This window comes from Macrotis lagotis, chromosome X, assembly GCF_037893015.1.
Source record: "Macrotis lagotis isolate mMagLag1 chromosome X, bilby.v1.9.chrom.fasta, whole genome shotgun sequence".
Classification (NCBI taxonomy): domain Eukaryota; kingdom Metazoa; phylum Chordata; class Mammalia; order Peramelemorphia; family Peramelidae; genus Macrotis; species Macrotis lagotis.
Genome location: NC_133666.1, coordinates 309,490,866 through 309,513,789, shown reverse-complemented (window position 1 = coordinate 309,513,789; position 22,924 = coordinate 309,490,866). Strand labels below are relative to the sequence as shown.

At 34.0% G+C, this 22,924-nt stretch overlaps 1 protein-coding gene across 5 annotated transcripts in view; it reads right to left on the bottom strand.

The window, feature by feature from the left end:
- Positions 1-1,263: 1,263 nt before the first annotated feature.
- SMAD2 (SMAD family member 2) overlaps positions 1,264-22,924 on the bottom strand; it is a 91,886-nt gene continuing 70,225 nt past the window's right edge. For 4 of the 5 annotated variants that reach the window (XM_074202383.1, XM_074202384.1, XM_074202381.1 and 1 more), the window contains 5 exons: positions 19,825-19,878; positions 17,827-18,039; positions 14,176-14,313; positions 13,855-13,999; positions 1,264-8,341 (listed from right to left, as the gene is read on the bottom strand). In XM_074202383.1, coding sequence (XP_074058484.1) covers positions 8,218-8,341; positions 13,855-13,999; positions 14,176-14,313; positions 17,827-18,039; positions 19,825-19,878 — 674 coding nt within the window. In that variant the 3' untranslated portion in view covers positions 1,264-8,217. The remainder of the gene's footprint in view (positions 8,342-13,854; positions 14,000-14,175; positions 14,314-17,826; positions 18,040-19,824; positions 19,879-22,924) is intronic. The other variant, XM_074202385.1, reaches the window with a different exon arrangement.

The window sequence follows — 22,924 nt, the reverse complement described above, 5'->3', positions numbered from 1 at the left end:
AGGAAGTCAAGTTGCTTATGAGTGACCAAAATATTAAAAAAAAAGATGCAATATCTGTGCCTGGTATGTATTTTGAAGTCACAAGGTTACCTTGAACTACTAGCTCCTAATTTTTTAATCTAGCCTGCTACTTCTTTCCCCAATATCCCCTTTTCAAGAGCATGCTGCCTAGGTCTGACAACTGAATCACTTCACATTTGTACTAATAAAATATAATTTGATGTGTGCACAGTACAAGAATGCACACTAGGTACATATAATCTTCAGATTCACCAATAGCTTTAGAAATCTGCCTCTAAAAAGCAGACTATAATCAAAAATCAGGCTTTTAATAAGTAGGAAAAGCAAATAGAAGACAGCTTTAAGTCAAAGAAACACAGAAGCTTCTGGATGATTATTTCAGGAACTTCTGCTGACAATAGACTATATCTGAATTGAAGTTTTCCAGAGAGTTCTATATGTGTATTCAATTTCAATGTATTCAGCCTCCTTTAGCAGGTCTGAATAAAAATATAACAGCTTCCTACATAGGAAAAATGTTTAATTCTATTTAGTAGCTGCTAAAGTTCAGACTAGAGTTCTTAGAATTTTTAAGGTTAGCCAACAATAATGTGATGCCATAGCTAGCCTGTATTCAAGTAGATTATTTTAAAAATCATTTTTAAATATACATGTATATTTTTTAAAATGCATTTTCAAAGAATTCATTAAAATATAATCTTTTAGAATGCGCTTGTTTCCAACATGGTTCTTTTGAATCCAATAATCAATTTAGGATATATAGATTATGAAATAAGACAAACCCACATTACCAAGAAATTACAAAGGACAGTTATTCCCTGTTACTAGTCAGGAGTATGGGTCAGCTATATTTAGTGTCAAAGAGAATGTATTTCTTTGACATCACTACGATACCTTAGAGTGAAGTACACATCTAGATTAAACACATTTTTCATTTCAAGATAAATTATGAAAAATACCTAAGAACATTCTGAAAGAAATGTCACATCTTCCATTGCTCAAGACAAAAAAATTAAATTTCTTAATTTTAAAAAAGAAAACAAACAGCTTCCATAGTAGCATGGTAAACATCTCAAATGGCTCTTTTTAATGCTAGGGAAAAAAATTCACCTTTTAGTTGTGAAAGTATGGTTAACACAGGTAAAGAGCAATCAAAGCAAAAAGTTAAAGCATATATATATATATATATATATATATATATATATATATATATATATATATATATATATATATATAGTGACCAGGAATTACAGTACATTTAAGCAATGTTTTCTTAAGCAAAACTATTTTTGTACTTTAAATAGACTAAAATATTTGGTGTGGGTGGAGTGAAGGAAATCATTATTCCACAATATTTTAACTTGAAGACCAGCTGCAATAAAGCCTCAGCTTAAAAGAAATAACACAATGAACTTTTGACTACCATAATATTAAAGCTTACAAAAAACACATCTATCACAGTGCAAAGAGGATGCAGTCATTTAAAACCATGGAGGCAAATCATAGCTGACTCTGTATCCTTCATACTGCATTACAAAATTAATGCCACACCAGAAAGTTTCACCCCACATGATCAAGTTTCTAGCTGGTAAGCACCTTAGGTGTGTGAGGTGATAAGGATGGAGTAGCTGTAAAACATTCATCTGAACACTCAATTCCTTTTCCTGATTAGTTGGTACATTATCAAAAATTCCAATATAACATTCATTGAAAACAAGATCACATTCTGGCTGTATACACTTGGGACAGGGCATTTTAGGAAAAACAGTTAAAGAGACAGCACTCAATGCTTAAAAGTTCTTCAGCAGAGAAGAAATTCATAAATCATTCCTTAGTTTCTTTTACTATGAACAACTCAACCCCTAAGTTTAATTTTCACCCCAGTAAGAACACGATTTATACATACATATACATACATACATACATACATACAGTTTTCGGAGAACACAGCAAGTTTGTTGTTACTTCCTTTGTTCCATCAACTTACCTACCCATAAGCTATCAAAGTTTCATTTCAATTACATTTATTCTATTCTGGTATCTTTAGCCATCATTTGCTACAACTTTGCACATACCAGCCATGCATGATGCTTTCAAAAGTCAAATAATTTGCCAACACCCAATGTTAGAGCAGGAGTATATCCCCTGACAAGAGTATATTACTAAGATATCATTTGATAAAAAAGGAAAAGACTCAAGTAGGCATGGAATGCTGGAAAACAGGAAAAAGGAAAACACTACTCACCTTTACTCAACTTCTCCCAGAGTTGCTGCACAATACATTAAGATTTACTTTTTAAATATTTTTAGCAGCATGAGGCTGCCTTTAAGGCTATCAGCCCAAATATATTCTCAGGATATTTGCCAATGGCTAGTTTCTCCATATGAATCTTGCATAAAAGGCTGGGGACTCCAGAAATACTGTATCAAAGGTGCCTATTTTGCACGTAGTCAAGAATACTTAGGTAAATTATAGCTTAAGGAAAAAGCCTAAGTGTGCAGTGTATTAAGAGTCTAAAACACAAATGAAATATGTAAAACTTGTATTTCAGTCAAATCCCCTAAAGTGCAAATGAATTGCTCTGAACAATTTTTAAGAGGTACTTAATATTTTTATCCAGTTATTTTAGTATACAATTTTGAGATTATCTGAGCGAAAATATATAATCCAGTTTTCTTCTTCTTAAAAATGAAAATAGTCTATGCTATCTAATTCCCATAATCTTGTTCCAAATAGCAAGGAAGAGAACATGACAACAAGGAAAGATTTTCAGATTGACTTCCCTAGGCCAGAATTATCATGGTATGTTTTAACCTTAGTGTACCAATAATTTGAATTTAGGGAGTAAATTGCAAAAGGAATATTCTTTCATTAGAATGTTTATTTCGTCTTTAATTCTGTGATCAAGCTAGACATATGCAGAACTGCTTATTATAGCATAATACTGCAAGCACAAGTGTTAAAATGTTTACTTTTTAAAATAAAAAACTGATAGCATTTTAATTTTTTCATTGCTAATTACATTATGGATATTATAAAAGTTGTAGTAAAAATGAAATATGTATTTAGTATAAAGTATTTTGTATTTTATTTTTACTATCAGATTAACAAACAAGATCCATGAATATGGTATATATCTAAGAAAAGATATGGGGCTATGACTCGCACAAATTACTACTGCATTATCAAGTCAAGAATATATATACACATTTACTTAAATAGGGTTTGTTCTCCCCTCAGGGAAAAGTAACTTGGAGAAATGGAGAAGGAAGCTGTCCCCCCTTCCCTACTCCTACTCTCTGCTGGAGTTCTCAAATTTCTACTTAGTTGACTGCCATGAAAGTTCATTGTTGCCGACAGCCACAGGTCTTGCATATACACAGTTGGTATAAATCTAGTCATATCCTTTGGGTTTTACTTAGTTAGGAAGTCTGAAGGACAAAGTTTGAAGGAGAATCCATTGCTCTGGGATGTACAGGGAAGTCTGGAAATAAAATGATTATCTGGTCCATCATAAGAGCTTTCCAAGTTAGATTTAATTCTGGCATTTCCAAGGTGATCTAAACACCTGGGAAGTAAGGCAATGCTCATAAAATCATGTGAGTTTAAGTTAATCCATTGGCTTTGTATAAAACAAATGAGATTTATACTCTAATAAATTTTCTACAAAACTGAATAAATGCTAGTGGGGAATCTATGTTTGAATCTCCACTCTACTACTTATAATCTGTATTTAAATTCTCATAATCTCAGATTCTTTATCTAGAGATTAAGGGGATGGGTTAGGTGACCACTAAAATCCTTTTCAACTCAGGATATATCCTAACTGCATATCTGACATATGAAAGAAAATTGCAACATAAAAAAGACTTTCAACAAGAAAAAAAGTTAGAGCAGAGTAGCTTTGTTTTCTGCTAAGATCTAAATAACTTCTCAATGTTTGGATGACTACATTATTATTCCTAGTATTCTTTTACTTTAACCTCAAACAATGACTCAGCTTCTGCTCTTGAAATGAAAATATCTTCAAGTTGCTACCATATGCAAACAAGGATACAGTTGGTATTTTCTAGGGGGCAATTTATACAGAAATGAAAAGTTTCCTCTGGAAATTAACACAGTTTTTCAGTCTTAAGTCCAATAACCTAAAAGGACCAAGTCAATGGCCACAACTTCCAGAACACATGATTCACTACTTGGCAAGAATATAGTTATCATTTTGACTAAAACGAAGTATCAGGACTTGGGTTGTCTTTTTTATCTCAGTCAACTTCAATGTCACCTTCATGAATAAATTCCAGTCTTCAGGTATTAAAAGAGAAGGTACTTTCATACATCCATTCATGAGTGGATGAGGGGACTTCATCAAGAACACTTACATTACAATATATTAATTTTAGAGAAGTATATCATAACCAAAAATATTAACAAACCTAGTAAAAGTTTTACATTGTTTGGTGAGCTATATGGAAGAATAAAGAAAGCAAGGCAAACTGTAAGAACAAACATCTGACATATAAAGATGCCAATACAGCAAGACTGGAAATAAATCAAACATTCACAGTCCCTCTAAAATATAGATGATTTAAATGGCAAGATTGAGATATAATTGGGCAGGAAAGGCAAGAAATAGACTGAAAGATTAAAATGTTCAACAATAGAAACAAAGATTGTACAGAAATATTGATGAGATTTTAAGGAGCTACTGTAATGTCTATGTATTTCTATCCAAGGCTGCTCCCTCCCTGCCCCCATATCTTATAAATAGCAGGCACTCAATCAATTTATAGATAAGATTTTTTTTAAAAAAAATCCCAAATTCTTAAAGAATCTCAGGGCAACTTTTCTGGCAGAGGAAGAGAAATCTATTAGGTTAAGCATAATGTTTTATTTTATCTCAAATGATAAAACATTAACTGCTTTTCACCTTAGTGAAAATGATTAATAAATGGTATAATTCAGAGTCAGAAGAAACAAAAGGCAACATATTCAAGAAATTAAGAGGAATTTTATGGAAAGTTGGATTAAGAACTGTATACTGTTCAAAGAAATATCTTAAATATAGAGATAATATTAAATAATTTTAAAAACCACAAACATGGGCAAATATAGGCATACTTATAACACAGGTCTATAAGGTCTAGGTAAAGAAAACTATCATAATCCTCTCTATAGATAATAAGGCCTCCAATATAGAGGGGGAAAGAAGATATAAAATGTTTGTACTTTAAGAGTTTTTCTTTTTCTATATGATAAAAAAAATGTTAGAATACAACTAGCTGGAATGTCGTACTTGGAAGTAACCAAAGCTAACCACTGAAGGTTAGTTAATCAAGGGCAAGAAAGGCAAGGGCAAAAAGTAACAGTGTCCAAATGGTTAACTTAGGTCTAGTATGAATTCATATTGTTAACTAATGATTGATATGAAGAAATAGGGAACTTGATCATTCAGTTCATCCATTGATACAAATAAGTTGGGGAGAAAATGCTAGCACCTTGGATGATAATTCTAAACATGTAAATCCTGACATGTAAAAAGATATAATTTAGTAAAGAGATAAGTCTATTCCAAGTAGAAACAGTGCACTTAAAAAGGCAAATAAAAAGGCCACAACTACAAGATAGTAACTAATCACTGGCTAGGCTCAAGAACAGCAACAACTGAGACGTAGTAGAAACGAATAAAATGAGACAGCAATGTACTTTCATTAAAAAGTTAACATGACACTAGGATATATTGTTCAGAGAAGTGTAATTAACCACCACCATGAAGTAATTCCATATACAGGCATGGTTGCTTCATGCAACAGAGGTGTTTATAGAAAGTTCTGTAAAGCTTAATTTCATACAGGAAAATAATTCACTATCATTCATTTCCATTACTCTGTAGAAATATGCTCCCCCAGCTTAATATGTTGATAATGTCAGATGTTACTGTCTCGCCATGTATCAATAACAATGTTTGTTAATACTCCTGCCTCAATTACCAGTATCTACCACCACTCCAAGAAAGCTGCCAACCAGGTGAAGGAAAGCTATAGAAGAAGTGGCATGGGTTCCACTGGCATTAACCACAGCTCCTGATGGCAGCACAGCTCTGGCACTGTTCACTTTAGAAGCTGAAATCAGCTTCAAAGGTAGCAAGTGCTAAATAGGTTGAGTCATCCAAAGCCGGCACCCTACAGTTGGCAGGTGGCCTGGTAGAGGCAGTGGTCACTGCAGTGTCATTACTGCAGGGATGGCAGCTTTAAAACAGTGGTGGCGACAGCTTTGGAGGCTATGGTAGCAGATTTCAGCAGCAAGGACTTCAAGTAGAGGAAAAACTGAACAGCATGATAGCTGAAGCAGTGCATTTACAGACTGAGGACACTTGTCGAGCAAAATGAATCAGGGACTCATTCTCTCAGATTCTTCAATCTGTATCTTTGTAGAGCAAATCTTTATTTAAAACAAAAATCTGAATCTCAATTAAATGAGGTACTTAATAAGTACCATGCCAAATTCGCAGCTATAAACAAAAGAAGTTATGTGAAAACCAGGGGAGCAAGAACAACCAAAAAGTGATTAAAGAGTTGAGTTAGAAGGGGAGATCTCTTGGGAAATAAGGAAAAACGCTTTTTCCATTTCTATCAAGGATGGAATGGAAAGAAACGCCTTAACTGTGGTAAGAGCAATTAAAGTTAGTTTAAAAAAGAATTATTTTGCTGTCATAAAGGAGTACCAAAGGAGCTTCTGAAATCTCCTTCCCTTGAGACTTTTAAATAAAATTAAGATAGACAACCACCTAAAATTCAGGGTTAGGTTCAGTCCTGACTGCAGGCAAATGTAAACAAGAAAATTTGAGGCCCTTTCCAACCCTTTAATTCTGCAATTTTAGAATGTGATGGAGATTGTAAATCTTTAGAATACAGCATATCATAAAAACAAATAATCCTTCTCCACTGAGTACTCCTCAGCTCCACTCTTCCAGACATTTTCTGAAGTGATTACATTTATACAAGACCCTTATTTCATAATGTACATAATACAATCTGGTAACTAATCAATATGAACCCATTCAAATCAAAGAATATGATTTGTTACTGAAATATTTTGAAATACTTAAAAAAATCAGTGTATTTAAACTTACACATTGACTTTTAAAAAAAGATAAATATACTGAAATAAATCTAGCTTATCCCTGAAAAAAATTATACTGCCACCTGTACATATGAGGTGCAAAGGATAAATCCATAAACTGCTCAGTTTGCACAAGTCAATTACTATTAGTCAAAAATTGTAGAACAAGGGGATTCACTAAATATGAATTTTAATTATACCCCAGAATTAACTTGTGCCAGCAGTATCAGTGCAACCATTACTGGCAACAGATGTCATGCTACGCTGTTTTGGTATAAGAATGATAGTGGGAGAAAGGAGGGAAGATAAAAGATAAAAACAAAACAACACCACCACATTGATGATTTTTAAAACAAAGGAATTAACAGTAAATCAATAAAAACGGATATTTAAGCCCCACTGAACACACCAAAGGTCTAAGATTTCAAAAGGTTAACCCACTTTTGTTCCCCCCACTAGTTTATTTTTGGTAAAAGGCAGAAAAATCAGTTTTTGACAAGGAAAATCTGCTTCTTTATGACAAAATGAAGATCTGATTATATAAGTACATATAAATGTGTGCATATATTAAAAAACACAAAAATAATGGAAAAATGGGGATAACAGCTTAAGTACTTGTAATTTTATGGAAGGTTTACCGCCTAAATCAAGAAGCAGTGCACACACACCTATTTATGGAAACTAAAAATGTATGAATAGCACAAAAATACTGTGATATTGGAGATCATGAATACATTACCTGTACACAACTATTTATGTAATTATTAAACCTTTGGGACACTTAGTTTTATGCCCAATAAGACATCATTAAGTCTTTAAAACCTCCCCTTCCTCCTTTAAGAAGAAGGTATTTCTATACACTAATTTTTTCCATCTAATAGAGTAATAGAAACAGAATCCACAAGGTGCTTTAAATGATGAGACCTCAAGTGCTGTTTTTTTCTCTCTCTTGAATTTTTGGATAGTAAACAGTTCATGGAGACCACACAAAAAAATACTACGACATATGAGCCGTTATCTTAAAGTCTGTTGACAGGACTAAATATTTAGTCCACTGGAACTAGGATGTGAAGATCTTATGACATGCTTGAGCAACGCACTGAAGGGGATCCCATCTGAGTTAATACTTTGTCCAACCATTGTAGGGGTCCGTTCAGATGAAGTTCAATCCAGCAAGGGGTGCTTGTTACCGTCTGCCTTCTATTGAAAAAAGAAAGGGGAGGAGGGGAGAGGTAACAAAAAGAATGAGAAACTAAAACAAGAAGACAACTACAGTTCCAACTAAGTTCCATTAAGATCAACATGCCTTTGAACATTTCAAGGACTAAAAATAAAATGTATAGGATAACAGATTTAGAATTGAAGGGAACTTTTAACCTTGTTTTACCATAGAAAACACTCGCACAGACAGCTGAAGTAAGAGAATCATAATCTGAACTTTCCTAGTATCAATTCTAGCACTCTTTCCCTTGAACTGCTTCATTTTTATCTAGGATTAGGGTTTATGCTGTAAGCTTTCTATACTTAATAAAAACAAACCTTAAATCCCTCTATCAAACAAACATACAAGAGCCTTCTCACATTATTAAAATCAGTCTGATACACTATTACTAAACAAAATTAGTTTGCTTACTAGTTCCTACTAATAAAATGGAAATATATATATATATAAAATATATATAAAATATATCAGAAGGAATTGATAGTAGTAAACAATCAAATCATAACTTGAGATTACATACAAATCTTGTTGTACTGTTGATACCTTAGCTTCCCAAACTGAAATTAATGTCTAAAATTAATGTCTCAATGTCTCAAAAATTAAGAAAATAAAACTGCATGTGCGTGTGTGTGTCCCAATTCTAACTATATCATGTAGATATCATGTAGAAAATATTGGCCCCCTAAATGCTATGTCCACAAGGGACCTCTGAAGTCATAGAGGCAGTTAAGGCTCAATGGATAAAGTGCTGGGCTTGGAATCACGAAGACCTGAATTCAAATCAGACCTCAAGATACTCATGAGCAATGTGACTTAAGGGAAGTCACTTAAAAGAACTGTTTGCCTCAGACCCCTGGAGACAGCAATGGCAAACCACTCCAGTATCTCTGCCAAGAAAATCCTACACTAAAGGGTCACAAAGAGTCAGAAACAAATGACTGGCAGGACAACAACCTCTGAGGCAATATCCTCCAAAAAGAATCCCTTACCAGTCATTTGATGACTTCTGTAACACTTCTATTAACAAAAAGCTCAAATGGCTCCTTTCACTGACAGCTTTAACTTAAAAAATTCTTTATACTTAATTTTAAAAATCTGTTTTCTTATAACTTCTATCTACTTATTCTAGTCCTGTCTCTAGAGATAGTCTTTTAATTATTTGAAGACAAAAATCATAACCCACCCATACCTTTTCTTCCAAGTCCCTTCAATTGTTTCTCTTGTGACATGATATCGAGACTCCTCAAAATCCTGGTCACACGTCATTTTAACACTAATTTGTCAATATTTTTCTTAAAATGGGGTCCTGAGAACTAAACAAAAGCTTGGATTTTAGAATTCTTGAAAAAATGGAACAAAATTCCCAGTGAACAAGATACTGCTTCCTAAATAAAGTTTAATAATGCAATAGAGCATTTTTTTCTTTAAACAAGTAAATAAAAACAAAAAAAAATTTCAAAAGCTATGCTAACAGCACCAAATCTGCTGTTAGAGATCATCCCTAAATCTGGAAAAAAATTCAATCAAATATAAAATTAATGCAATGCAGTTCATTTGTGAACCAACTAGTTAAGTTTGGAGAAATTCATTATCAAGTTGGCAACAGGGGATGATTCGAATTAGGGAAGGTTGGATGGGGTGGGGGGGCAGAGAAGATGACATGAATTCTTAAAAACTAGGTTAAATTGTAGAAAAGATGTTAAATCTGTCTCACTGTCCAAACCAAAAATCATAAATACTTGAGTATATATGAAAGTATTAAGATATAAAATTTGAAAAGGGACCATAGATGATCTAATCTAATTCTCTCCCATTTATTTTACTATGGAGCCTGCAATGCTCCTCTGCTTTTGGGGAATTGCTATCAAGTCAAAGCTTCCCTACTACCCTATACTTGACAAGTGATTTTTAAAATATAGGCACAGAACTTTCATATTTCTTAATCATACTCAGTTTTAGAAGAGGGTGAGAGGAGTGAGATAAACTACATTTACACTTTTTTCAAAAGGGAGAGGAGAATTCTTGTTTTAAAGAACTTTGTCTATAGAACAACCCATCTTAATCCTTTCTATTCCCTTCAAAAACTCTAGATCTACTCACTTTCAGGTATTCCACAATTGCTATGAAAGGAACAACCCTCTTCCTAGATCAATCTCTTGAATTCACTGCTATTTCTGTTTTAGATTTTGAATGGTCTAAATACTCTTAAAATTTTAAACTGGTTTAAGATAATTGAAAATAGTCTTTGAAAATTAACATTATTGTTACCTTCTAGGGTAGCCACATTAAAACTATCAAGTGACAGAAGGTTAAGAGATTTATGAATATCATTGTTATTTTTATTTCTTCAATTTAATTTAAGAAATTTAATTTCTTAAAACTTAAGAGCAATTCAATTTAGATGCAACTAATTTCAATTGCTTCCCTTCTTTCCTCACAAATTTCAATAGCTGGTTCATAGACTACCTTCTTTTAAATGCATTTAACTCCTAATATACAAACTGAAATTACATCAAACACCCAAACCTCTCAATTTCTTAATTTATTCATCTTCCATCTCATCCCAGCTACAGAGGTCATACCCTTGATCTTGATAATCACTCACGAACTTGCTATCATCACCACCATGCTTCTGAACTCTTAAATTTCCAATTTCACAATGTCACTTCTTCCTCTGCCTTACAACTCTAAATTCTGCCTTCATTCCCACTAAGATCAGCAATCTCTCAAATGTTTAGTTCTTTCCCAAGTCATAATCCCTGTACAAGTTATAGGTTCCTTTCCCATCTTAACCCCTTGAACAAACAGTTCAACTTTTCTTGTTTCCTTGCTCCCTTATACTATTGCTGAACTTGCCCTGTCAAAGCTCAGGGGCCTTTATTCCTTCATATGTTGCTGAATGAAGCTGAAGAAAATTTAAAAAATAACAATTATGCTGAATTGTATTCATTACAAATTTGTGTTACATAGGATTCTCACTACTACTAGGCAATCCTTTTTCATCTCCCTAAGTGACTATCCCACTCATCAGAAAGTTCTTCCAAACCTTTTCATCCCTTCTCAAACCTCTTATGTTTCCCCACTCCACTACATACCCTATCAGTTGAAAAATTCTCATGTCTTTGAAAAATGGATACCATTTGCCAAGTTTTCTTGTCTTTCTGCTACTTTACCCCAGATGCTTTCTGCCACTATTTCTGCCTTCACCTCCTCTCATGGTGAAGTGACTTTTCTCGTTGTGAAGTTCAAGTCCCACCTACTTGCAAATCCTTTATGTCAATGCCCATATTATTTCCAATATCAGACTGACTCCTGTCATCCCCATTCTCTCACTTATTTTCTGGCTATTTTCCTTCTTTTAGTTATAAATAAACTTTATTAATAGTTGGTTCTGGTACTGTAGATAAAATTTAGTCTATTTTCACTAACTTGATATAAATTTTATAAATTTGAGGTTATATAGGTATAAAAAAATTTTAAATTTTATTTGTAATTTATAGATAAAACAATTCTAAAAGAATACTTATCTTCTGATCACTTTCTTTACTACCTACAAACACACTCATATCCTCCTATCCTCAAAAAAAAAAAAAAAGAAAAGAAACCTCTTGACCATTTCTGTCAGCTAGTATCTCTAGTATCTCTCCTGTCCTTTTTAAGGCTAAATTCCCCAGGGAAGGCCCTTCAATAATAGGTGCCTCCACATTCTTTCCTTTCACTCTCCTCTTAACTCTTTATAACCTGGTTTTTGTCTTCATCATTCAACAGAAACTATTCAGTTCAAAATTATCAATCTCTTAAATAACAAACTGAATGGTCTTTTCTCAATCTTCATCCTTTCTGACACTGTCATCTTCTCCTTGATACTCTCCTCTCTCTAGCTTTGTGACATTAATCTTACTACCTAGGTGACCACGATTTCTCCATGTATTTTGCTGAATCTTTATCCAAGTCATATGCCAGCTAACTAAGAGTATCCTACAGGATTCTGCCCTGGCTCTTCATCTTTACTTTTTTTGTACTATTTCTCTAGGTGACTCAGTTTCCAAGGATTCAGTTATCATCTCTATGCTTATGTACCAAATCCCCTGGAAGTATTCATAAAATGATTCATTTTTATCATTACTCACTTGCAGTTTACTTTTAAAACTAGATAACTGAAAATTATATATAAGAAGATAAAAGTCAGATTTTTTTCTTCCTTGTATTCCTACTCAGCAATTTTTAGTGCATACACACACTTAAGGAGATGCTGTACTATAAATCTTTTCCAATCATGAGTACCAAACTATTTCATATTCTATCTTCTAAACTCACAAATTTCCTAACAAAGCTGAAAAAAAAAAAGGTTTGTCTGTTGGGTGAAAAATTTATAGACATCATTTTAATTTCATTTTAAGATTTATACAGTTCAATTCAACTGTAAAAATAGGAAATACTTAATGTGTTCAGTTACAAATCTTACAAAAGAAACAATTATAGGGAAGTTGAAATAATACTGCATCATAAAATAGATTTTGCCAGCATACTTATTTTACTCATTCAAGAAGCCATGATTTTTGTCAGAGTTGGCACAGACCCCAACCCCTTTTTGCTTGCTAAGAGTTCTAAGGAACTGGTGCATCTAAACCAGCACCCTATGAACCTCTCCTAACTGAAGTTTTTCCTTAGATGAAAGACAAACTGAGATGTAATCCTACTGCTGAGGTTGTACTTGAAGCCTCTCTAGCTTTGTGGGATGTACCTACGCTTGTTTTCTCCCTGTACAGCCTGGGAAAACAAACCCCAACTTAATTTCTATGCCATGATATGCATCAGTACTCTGTATCTCAACAGATGGTATATAAAATTGAAACACAATAAAAAGCTCTCACAGCAATTTTCACATTTTCAGATACTTCATTCAAAAGTATCTAACTAAAACAATAACGTTAGAAGTCTCATAATTAATAATGCTTATTCAGAGTAGGAAAAATGAATAAATTCAATTATTTTCTTGTACTAGAAATGTACTGAATCAATTCTTATAGATCCTATAGGCCAGGAATTTTAATGAGAGAGGAGGGAAGGGAGAGCAACAGGAATACACATTTTTATAGATCCTGTTATGTGCCAGGAACTGTGCTAACACTTTTGACAAACATCTTGTTTGAGCCTCACTTATTATTCCCATTTGACAGTTGAAGAAACTGAGAAAAACAGAGGTTAAATAATTTGCCAGGGTCACATAACTCATGTTTAAGGCTGAATTTTAATGAGACCCTTTCCTGACTCTAGGTTCAGAGCTCAATTCATAATGTCACCAGCTGCCTCTATGAAATGGCATTTGACCTATAATTTCATTCTTGTTAATGAAAGATTCCACAATTCTAAGAAATGCTGACAGAAGAGGTTGAACAAATACAAAAGAAACCTAAACACAGAGAAGCAAGTAGAAAAATAAGAAATCATTTTGACACTGAGACTAGAAAAGAAAATGGCTATTCCATACCTGTATTCTGCTCCCCAACCTTTGACAAAACTCATTCTTATGGTGCACATTCTAGTTAGCTGGTAGACGGCTTCAAAACCCTGATTCACAGATTGAGCCAAAAGAGCAGCAAATTCCTGGTTATTGAAGATCTTTAGATTACAGCCTATCATGAAAAAGATTAAAATAAATTCTGGTCAATATTTTCATAAGAATTCAAATACAATCAAAGCTTTCAAATAAACCATAATGCAAAAATAACCTAATTTTATAGTCATCAAGAATAACAGCAAAACCTAAGACATGACTTAAATTAACCTAATTTATATAAAAAAATCTTACCTGGTGGAATTTTGCAAACCGTTGCAGGGTGCCAGCCATATCTCTGATTACAATTTGGACTCTGAACAAAGATTGCACTATCACTTAGGCACTCAGCAAAAACTTCTCCACCAATATAATATAAGCGCACTCCTCTTCCTAAAACAAAATTTAAGATTAGTTCAACTTTTTCATCTCCTATTGTGAACTTGGTAAAGTTTACTCTTTAAAGGTATTTGAAGACTATTTCTGACAGAGAAAAGAATACACTATATTTTATTGTTTCTTTTAGTTACAGAAAAGCTATTAACCATCCATTTTATCTGCTAACATGAAAAAAAAATAGGGAAGATATAAAATCTGCGAAGTTGGTATGAGAGGTAGCATGTGAAAACAGCCACATTACTTGACTTCTGAACTCACATTTCTAATACATAAAATACAAAAAAAATTTCTGTAAGTTTAACTCAAATATCATTTATTAACCATATATCACATGCAATCATCTAAATAACGAAAAGCAGCATGAGCTGGTAGTTAGACTTGAATTCAAGATCTATTGCTGACATATATCAGAGCTCTATGATCTTGATCAAGTCATTTGATCCCTCATGCCTCAGGCAACTCTCAGACTCTTTTATAGAACAAATGTCAATTTGTTTTGATAAAAAGGATTTCCTAGACCAATGAAATAAGTATAGATTCCTTCCTCCCCCCCCCCCGCCCCACAAATAAATATTCAACACAAAAAGCTTATATTCTCCTAGGGTAAGAGAAAGATAAAAATAAAGAAATAAAAAAATTAAAGAAAATTTGAAGATGGAGAATTAAGAGTGACTATCAAGGATGCTGGAAACAGACAGGACCTGAGCTAAATCTTAAAGGACTATGAAGATTTAGAAAGACAAGAGTTGAGAACCAACCCCAGGCCTCTAAGCTTCTAGATCTCTTTGATGCCCAGAAGGTCACTACCTGTAATAAGAAGGAAATCCACTGGGACTTAATTATCTGCCTTATCCTTACGTTCTCCCAACTTCCCTGCAGGTCAATTGCCATCTGTTCTGTTGCAGCATCTTGAGGATCCAAAGAACTATTTTGCAGACCTAGATAATTTACACTCCCAAGAAGTTGTCAGCCCTGTTGCTATATTCAAAGGACTATGAGTCCTTTCCTTCCATCCTGCAGCTGAACTGTCCTCTCAAAAGGGGACTCCTTGATTAAATGTCTTGCTTTCTATTTGTACCCCCCCCAAGTTCTTGTCACATAGTAAGAACTTAATGTCTTTGCATTCACCCTTACACACAGGGTAGATAACTTACAAAAGAAGAGATAAATAGAAAATGAATGAAAAGTTCAAGTAGTAAACAAATGAGGCTGAAATATGGATGAGATAAAGCAGCCATAATGTGAACTAAGGCTGAATATGGGTGGATAACTAGATGATGGAAGTCCTTAAATGACAAGTGGAGGAATTTATCTTTTATCCCAGAAGACATAAAGACTACAAATCAGAGAAGCAACACAATCACAGAATCTCAGTTAAATGAACCTCTAAGATGATCTGGTACAGTTTCTAGAAGGAACCTTTGTTTTTAAGACATCTAGTAAAGAACCTATTTCTAAGGGGTGGCGAGGTGGCACAGTGGATAAAGCACCAGCCCTGGAATCAGGAGTACAACTGCCTAGCTGACCTTGGGCAAGCCACTTGACCCCGTTTGCCTTGCAAAAACCTAAAAAAAATTTTTTTAAATTAAAAAAGAACTAATTTCTTCCTATGTCAGTGTATTCCACTCACATGATATCTCACCTCAACCAGGATCTAACTTTTTTGAGAGCAGAGACAATTTTTGCATTCATGTCCACAGAATTTAATATAGTATTTGGCACACAGTGCAGGAATAATAAATGCTTGTCAAATGATATCAAGACCAAATTTACATCCATGCACCTTCTATCCACTATACTCCACAGCACAATTCAGAGAAAGAGGACATCATCTAGCTCATGCTCTTATGACCATGATGAAGGTGACTGTCAAGGTGGTACCAAGACAGCAGCAGGATGGCACCTAGTCTAAAAACATTCTACTCATTTGCCACCATCAATGAGCTAATCCCAAATCCTGACTTTTCTATGATTAAAAAATTTTCCCACATTCTCTTGAGTTTGATGATCCCAGCATGTCTGAGAAAACCACCCCATCTACCAACAGCAGTTCAGTCTCATAACCATCTACCATCTGCTTCAACTCTACCCCTTCAACTTTCCACTTAGCTCTGTCTACCACTCTACCCCTTCAACTGTGTAAATCACTTAACCCCTGCCTCCATTCCCTGAGCTGTAAAATAAGAGCTAATAATAGCAACTACAGCTCAGGATTGTTGTGAGGTTAAAATGAAATAGTATTTATACTCAGCAGAACACCTAACAAGTAGTAGGCACTTCATATGGTTCGTCTCCCTCTGTTTTCCAAATTTGATGCTCTTTTCTCAAATCTCATTCTTTTTGTCATGTCTGTAGCACTTAACAATGCTGACCACCCTGTCTTCCTAAATATTCTCCCCTCTGAGTTTTTATGATACTGTCTTCAAAAAATAAATAAGCTTATTGTTTATTTTTAACATTCATTTAAAAAAAAAAATTTGAGTAGCCAAGTCTCCCTCCCTCCAGCCTCTCCCCCAACCAAATCTTAGAATAGCTTCCTAAGTGTGTTTCCTGAATCCACCCCACTCCCTCTTCAATCCATTCTTCAATTATCTGCCTATGAACTCTCCTGTACCAAGAAGTTTCAGTGGCTCCTTGGAACATCTGGAATAAAATACAAACTCTGGAATAAAATACAAATAGAATATTAAAGCCTTCTGTAACCCAACCTGTCCTTCAAAACCAATTTCATATCAATCTTTCTTACATACTCTACATTTCAGACTAACCGGAATGGCTCACCATTTTCTGCATGTGCCATCCCAGATCCCCTATCCATGCCTTTAGAGAGGCTGTTGGGCTGTTCTTGATGTCTGGAATGTTCTTCCTTTCTTGCCTCCTCTAGCTGGAATGCTTAGCTCAGCTCAAGTGACACTTTTTACAAGAGACCTTTGCTGACCTCCCCACTTGCCTGTAGTTTCTTTTCATTTGCTTATTATTTATATTTATTTATGACTGTGCAGATTCATCTCAGTTAGCTCCTTGCTGTCAGGAATTGTTATATTTTTTGTCTCTAAAGGTACGTGGCACAAGTAGAATCATAATATATATGCGCAGAACTGAACTGAGTTGAAGACTTGTAAAGTGTGAAGAAGGGATTATTCACAAAGAGGTACCTTTCTAAGACACGGCAAGTCTTTCACAAAGGAGGGACAAAAGTTGGCTGGAAATGGTGACAAATAAACGAACAGGTATCTAGGGCATTGAGTAATGCCTAGTATATATAGAAACAAAAACATTACTTGGCTGTTTGCTGTTTGCAAATACTCATTTTGTAGATGCACACCTTAGCATATTTTCATTACCAATGCACAGGACTAGTTTTTACAAAGTGTCACAAAATTCTCTGCTATTGTAGCCAGGGTAGGATAAGTTAAAATCAGTAACATGGTGATTGACCATAATTACAAATACCCAGTTAAGTCAAGATTACTTTATAAAGGGAAAAAAAAAGAAGAAAATAAACACCTATATGCCGTCTTGTCATTTCCACTGTAGCATTTCGGTTAACGTTGGAGAGCAAACCTAAGCAAAATCTCTCTGAATTTGATGGATCTGTAAATCCATCTACAGTCAGTGAAGGTTGTGATGCATGGAAGGTTTCTCCAACCCTCTGATTTAGCTCATAATATGCTATTGAACACCAAAAGGCAGGCTCTGAGTAAGTAACTGGTTGCAAATCTGCAAAAAAAAAAAAAAAAAAAAAATAGAAGGGAGAGATAAAACCAATAAACTCCTAAGATAATGAACATAATTATCTTTACTAATGCAAATATGCCAGTATTAGTACCATGTAATGAACAATTATTTACAATATGGTTCTGAAATTTTCCATAAATTATACCAGAATTTCCTTTTAAGACCTGTCTCATTTTATCCAGTCATCCAGTCTTAAAACCCCATCTCTTCATTTTGGATCATTTGTCAATTGATAATTTTAGCTTAATAAGGCTTACAATTTTTCATTTTTATGTCAACCTGGAAATGAGTAATCACTAATTACATTAGGAAAAAGTACTGGTTTTGTGACAAGATTCACTTACATCTTTGCCACTAACTAGCTATTTGACTTTGGGCAATTTCACTTACTTATACATGTGCTAAGATAACCACTAAGTTCTTTCCAAGATCAAGATTCTATGATTTCTATAAATTAATGAGTTAACTCCAATTCCATATTTCTGAATTTTCACTTTATTTGTACCTCTATTTAAGATAAAAGCACAATTAATAGAATAATTTTTGGTGGAAAAGGTTGGGGAAGGCAAATAGCAGAAAATCTATTTAGAAAAATAGCTCCAATCTACTGGAATAAAAATTTCATAATTTAAAAGGAAACTTAATGATAATTTAAAGTGATAATTTCAAAGAAAAAACTCTAAGCTCTCACTTTCCTAAATTTAACATTTAATTAGTACTTAGTGAGTTAATCAAAATAGTAAAAGATACACAAAATCTAGGAACAAAGATAGGGACTTCTGATTTCATTAATATAGAACTCAAAGAAGAGAAAAATTCCTCTAGAAATGTAATTCAGAACCTCAAAACATTTTTAGTTTGCCAGTTTAAATAGTATGTTAATTTTCTTCAAAGGGTATCAAGGATCATAAGAACAATGACTGGTTATGTACAGGTTCAATTTCACATTATGAACTCCACATAACAATTTTTATTATAATGGAATTTACTTGCAAGATACATAACTGCTTGCACTCTCTTTAGGAAGAAGTTGACTAGAAATAGTTACTATGTGAAAAGAAGGAAAAAGAAATCACAAGATCAGATTTACAATTGGAAGGACCACAGAGTTCATCTAACCCAGAACTCCCATTTAGAGGTGAGGAAACCAGAGAGGTGAACTGGTGGAATAAATGGATAGAGTACTGGTTTTGGAGTCACAGAGACCTGAATTCAAATTTGATCTCAGATAACCAGCGAAGTGACCCTGGTCAAGTCCTAGTGTCCTCATGGTAAGATAGGGATCATAGCAACAACTTTTCAGGAACAAATAAGGTACTATTTGCATAGAATTTAGTAGTGTTCTTTCAACTGTATTATGTTCTTTCCACTGTCTCATATGGAACCAGTTGTTAGATAAGCATTTTTCTTCAAAAAGATCTTACTTCTATCCCTATCTATATTTAATACATTTAGATAAAGCAAATTTTAAGTTCATAGACTATCTTAAAATAACCTAGCTGTACCTGGCCTTTCAATTTTCCATGAGTAAGAAAATATTGTCATTTTTCTTCCCATCCAATAAGAATTTAGAATTGTAGTAACACTTCAGGTGTCTGTATCTCAAAAACAATGAGCATTTTCCCCAAATCAACTTGAGCACTATCACACATTTGAAATAATCACACCTTGAAAGAGAGAGAAACTTTGGGTTACACAAATATGACAACTAGAAACCTTTAAAAAATTAAAAAAAAAAAACCCAAGTGATAAAGATTACCAGCTTACCCAAGCTATGATTAACTGGAGAAAGAGTGCTAGGAGAGAGTTCTGCTGGAGATCCTAAAATGATAAGAGAACATTAGATATTCCAGATTTTTCCCCTAGAGATGTTGCCACTACTAATATGAAGATGACAACTACATGAGTTATAATTATTATTAATGATTTGGAAAACTCCACACAGAATTTCTCATTAACTTAAATGCCATTTACTTTAAATAACACTAGTTTTACAGTCAGTATTTTATTATCTTTCACTTCCTATCCATTTATGTCACACATTTTCTTTAAAGGAATGATCGATCTCAAAGTTTTAATACACAAGACTAATGAGCAGATTAAAAAAGCAGATAAAGTACAGTTTACCAAAAAAATTGAGGCAACAAGATTGAAATACACATTGCACATTCAATTTTTAAATAAAGTGCTACATTTAATAGACAAAGATGTCATCTGTGACAAGATCTGAAAAAAAATGTCTAAAAAGGAAAATTTGGACTAATCCTATTATAATGGCTAGTTGATGACATTGGTAATTTTGTATTCCAAATATAGAAAATTTATAGATAAGTCAACTGCTAAGACTGTTATTAGAGGCTTTATATTAAGATAATAGCCTAAGAATGACTTTGTGAAAACCAAATTTTTAGAGAAAACTATTGGACATAAGGTACATATAGAATTTACTTTTCTTCAGAACATTCAAAACTTCAGACCTTCAAAACATCCCTGTCCTAATCAATGCAGCTATTCTAGCAATCTAAATTGAAATCCACGCAGGTCTTCTTATCTAGTGAACTTTATCTACGTTCTAACACATAGTTCTACAAAAGAACTACCCCAAATGCTGGGAGGTCTTCAAGATCTTTTCCCATTTTATATTCAGGCTACAAAGGTTATTCAACCTTTATTATATGACCAACCTATCTCTTTACAAATAGTATATTTTTAGATTTCTCTTATGTCACTTATGAAAACTCAGAAAATAGATTATCTAGAAGAGAATTGGTCAAGTACTAAAATGCTTTAGAAAGGTTAAAAGAAAAGATAACAGAGAAGGGTCATTAGAGTTGTCATTTAATAGAACATTGGTAAATTTAATTAAATCCCTAAGACCAGAGTTAAATTCCCACCTAGGGAAGTGGAAGAGAGGAAGTAAAAGCTGAGTGAGAGTGAGAGAGAGAGAGAGAGAGAGAGAGAGAGAGATTGAGAGAGAGAAGTTAAAATTTGACAAGATCAAAGGATCTTAAGATGGAAGAGAAGAGAAGAGAAGAGAAGAGAAGAGAAGAGAAGAGAAGAGAAGAGAAGAGAAGAGAAGAGAAGAGAAGAGAAGAGAAGAGAAGAGAAGAGAAGAGAAGAGAAGAGAAGAGAAGAGAAGAGAATGTCTACAGGCAGCAGAAGTCAGGAGATATGAGATGGAAGATCAGTAACAGAAGGGATGAATGACAGGGAAGGCTGTTGGAGGGAACATGATGGTATAGGGAAGGGTATAGCACTGGGAAGAGATGGGCAGTGGGGAGGGATAGTAATGGACTGAAATGCAAAGGAAGGGGAGGGAGGGAGGGAGGGAGAGAGAGAGAGAGAGAGAGAGAGAGGAAATAACTCTGCACAGGAGAATGGGACGGAAAACCTGAAGGAATAATCTGACCAGCGAAGTTTAACAAAATCAATCAAAGCAAAAAAAAGAAAAAAAGAACTGTAATGTAAATCTCCACTGATTTTTGGGTCCCCTGCAACTTTTGATTCTCTAGAGACTTGTGCTTCAAGATTTGCAAATAAACTATAGTATTTGCAACTAGAAAGCACCTTACAGAAATCACATACTCTAAATTTATAGCTAAAAGAGGTACCTTAAGAGGTAGGTCATCTAGTCTAACCCCCTTACTTTACAGAGAAGGAAACAGAGGCCCAACAAGATCAAAGTGTCTTGCCCAATGCCAAAAAGGCAGTAAGTGAAAGAGATGGGATAGGTCTATTTGACTCCAAATCCTAAGCCCTTGAAACTATACTGCAACTTTCTTCCTTTATCAAATATGGGAAAAGGTTCAGTAATTCATTAAACCTCTCTTGAGTCTCAATTTTCTCAAATGTAAAATGATGATAATATTCACACTAGCTATCCTTCCCATATTGTTTTAATGAAAGTACTTTTTAAAACTTAAAAGTACTATTTAAATTTAAGACAGTATTAATAGTATTCATGAAAAGATTTGTGTGTGGTAAGGAGATGTGGGGGTATTCCAAAAAGTTTAACCTAAAAACCTGCACAGAAAAGACCAAGTAGTTGAAAATGGTTTGATTATGGATCACATTATGACAGTCAGATGAACAAGCTACAGCATTTTTCTATCAGTATGTACTCACATACTCACATACGTACGTATGTACGCACACACACACACACACACACACACACACACACAGTGAAATATAGTACATATAGATGAGATGAACTCAAAATTAAACTAAAGACCAATGGGCTGAAGTGTCTCCAGGAAATAATAAAATTCCTTTAATGACAATAAATATGACTAGAAACAAAGACCCATCTTTTGAATAATAATATTCTACTCAGTCATAAAAAACTATATCCTTTGAATAAATATCATATGGAGGGCAATGAAGTGTTGTGCATGATGGTGTAAAAAAGACTGAAGTATATAATAAATAATGAACTTTAAAGGATAAGCAGCATCAAGAATGGGGAGGCTAGCAACATACTGGACAGAGTAGTAGGTCTGTGTCACGAAGATCTGAGTTCAAATCCAGTCTCAAATACTAGCTAGTTGTGTAATTCTGGGCAAGTCATTAGTCCTTTTATGCCTCAGGTCCTCATCTGAAAAACAGGGAGATGCTGGAAATGGAAATGGCAAACCACTTCAGTAATTTTGCCAAGAAAAGACATAGATTCCAAGAAACAGACAAGACACAACTAAAACCATTCAACAACAACAGGAGTAAAGGATGCCATCAGGGAACTGTGTTACGTTTAAAAAAGATGGGATGGTGCTACTGTGACAGAGAAGGAGAACAAATATGCAAGTATTACTGGTATATTCTCATGATGTCAGGGAAAAGAAAAGAAAGACCTTAGTATAATGGATGT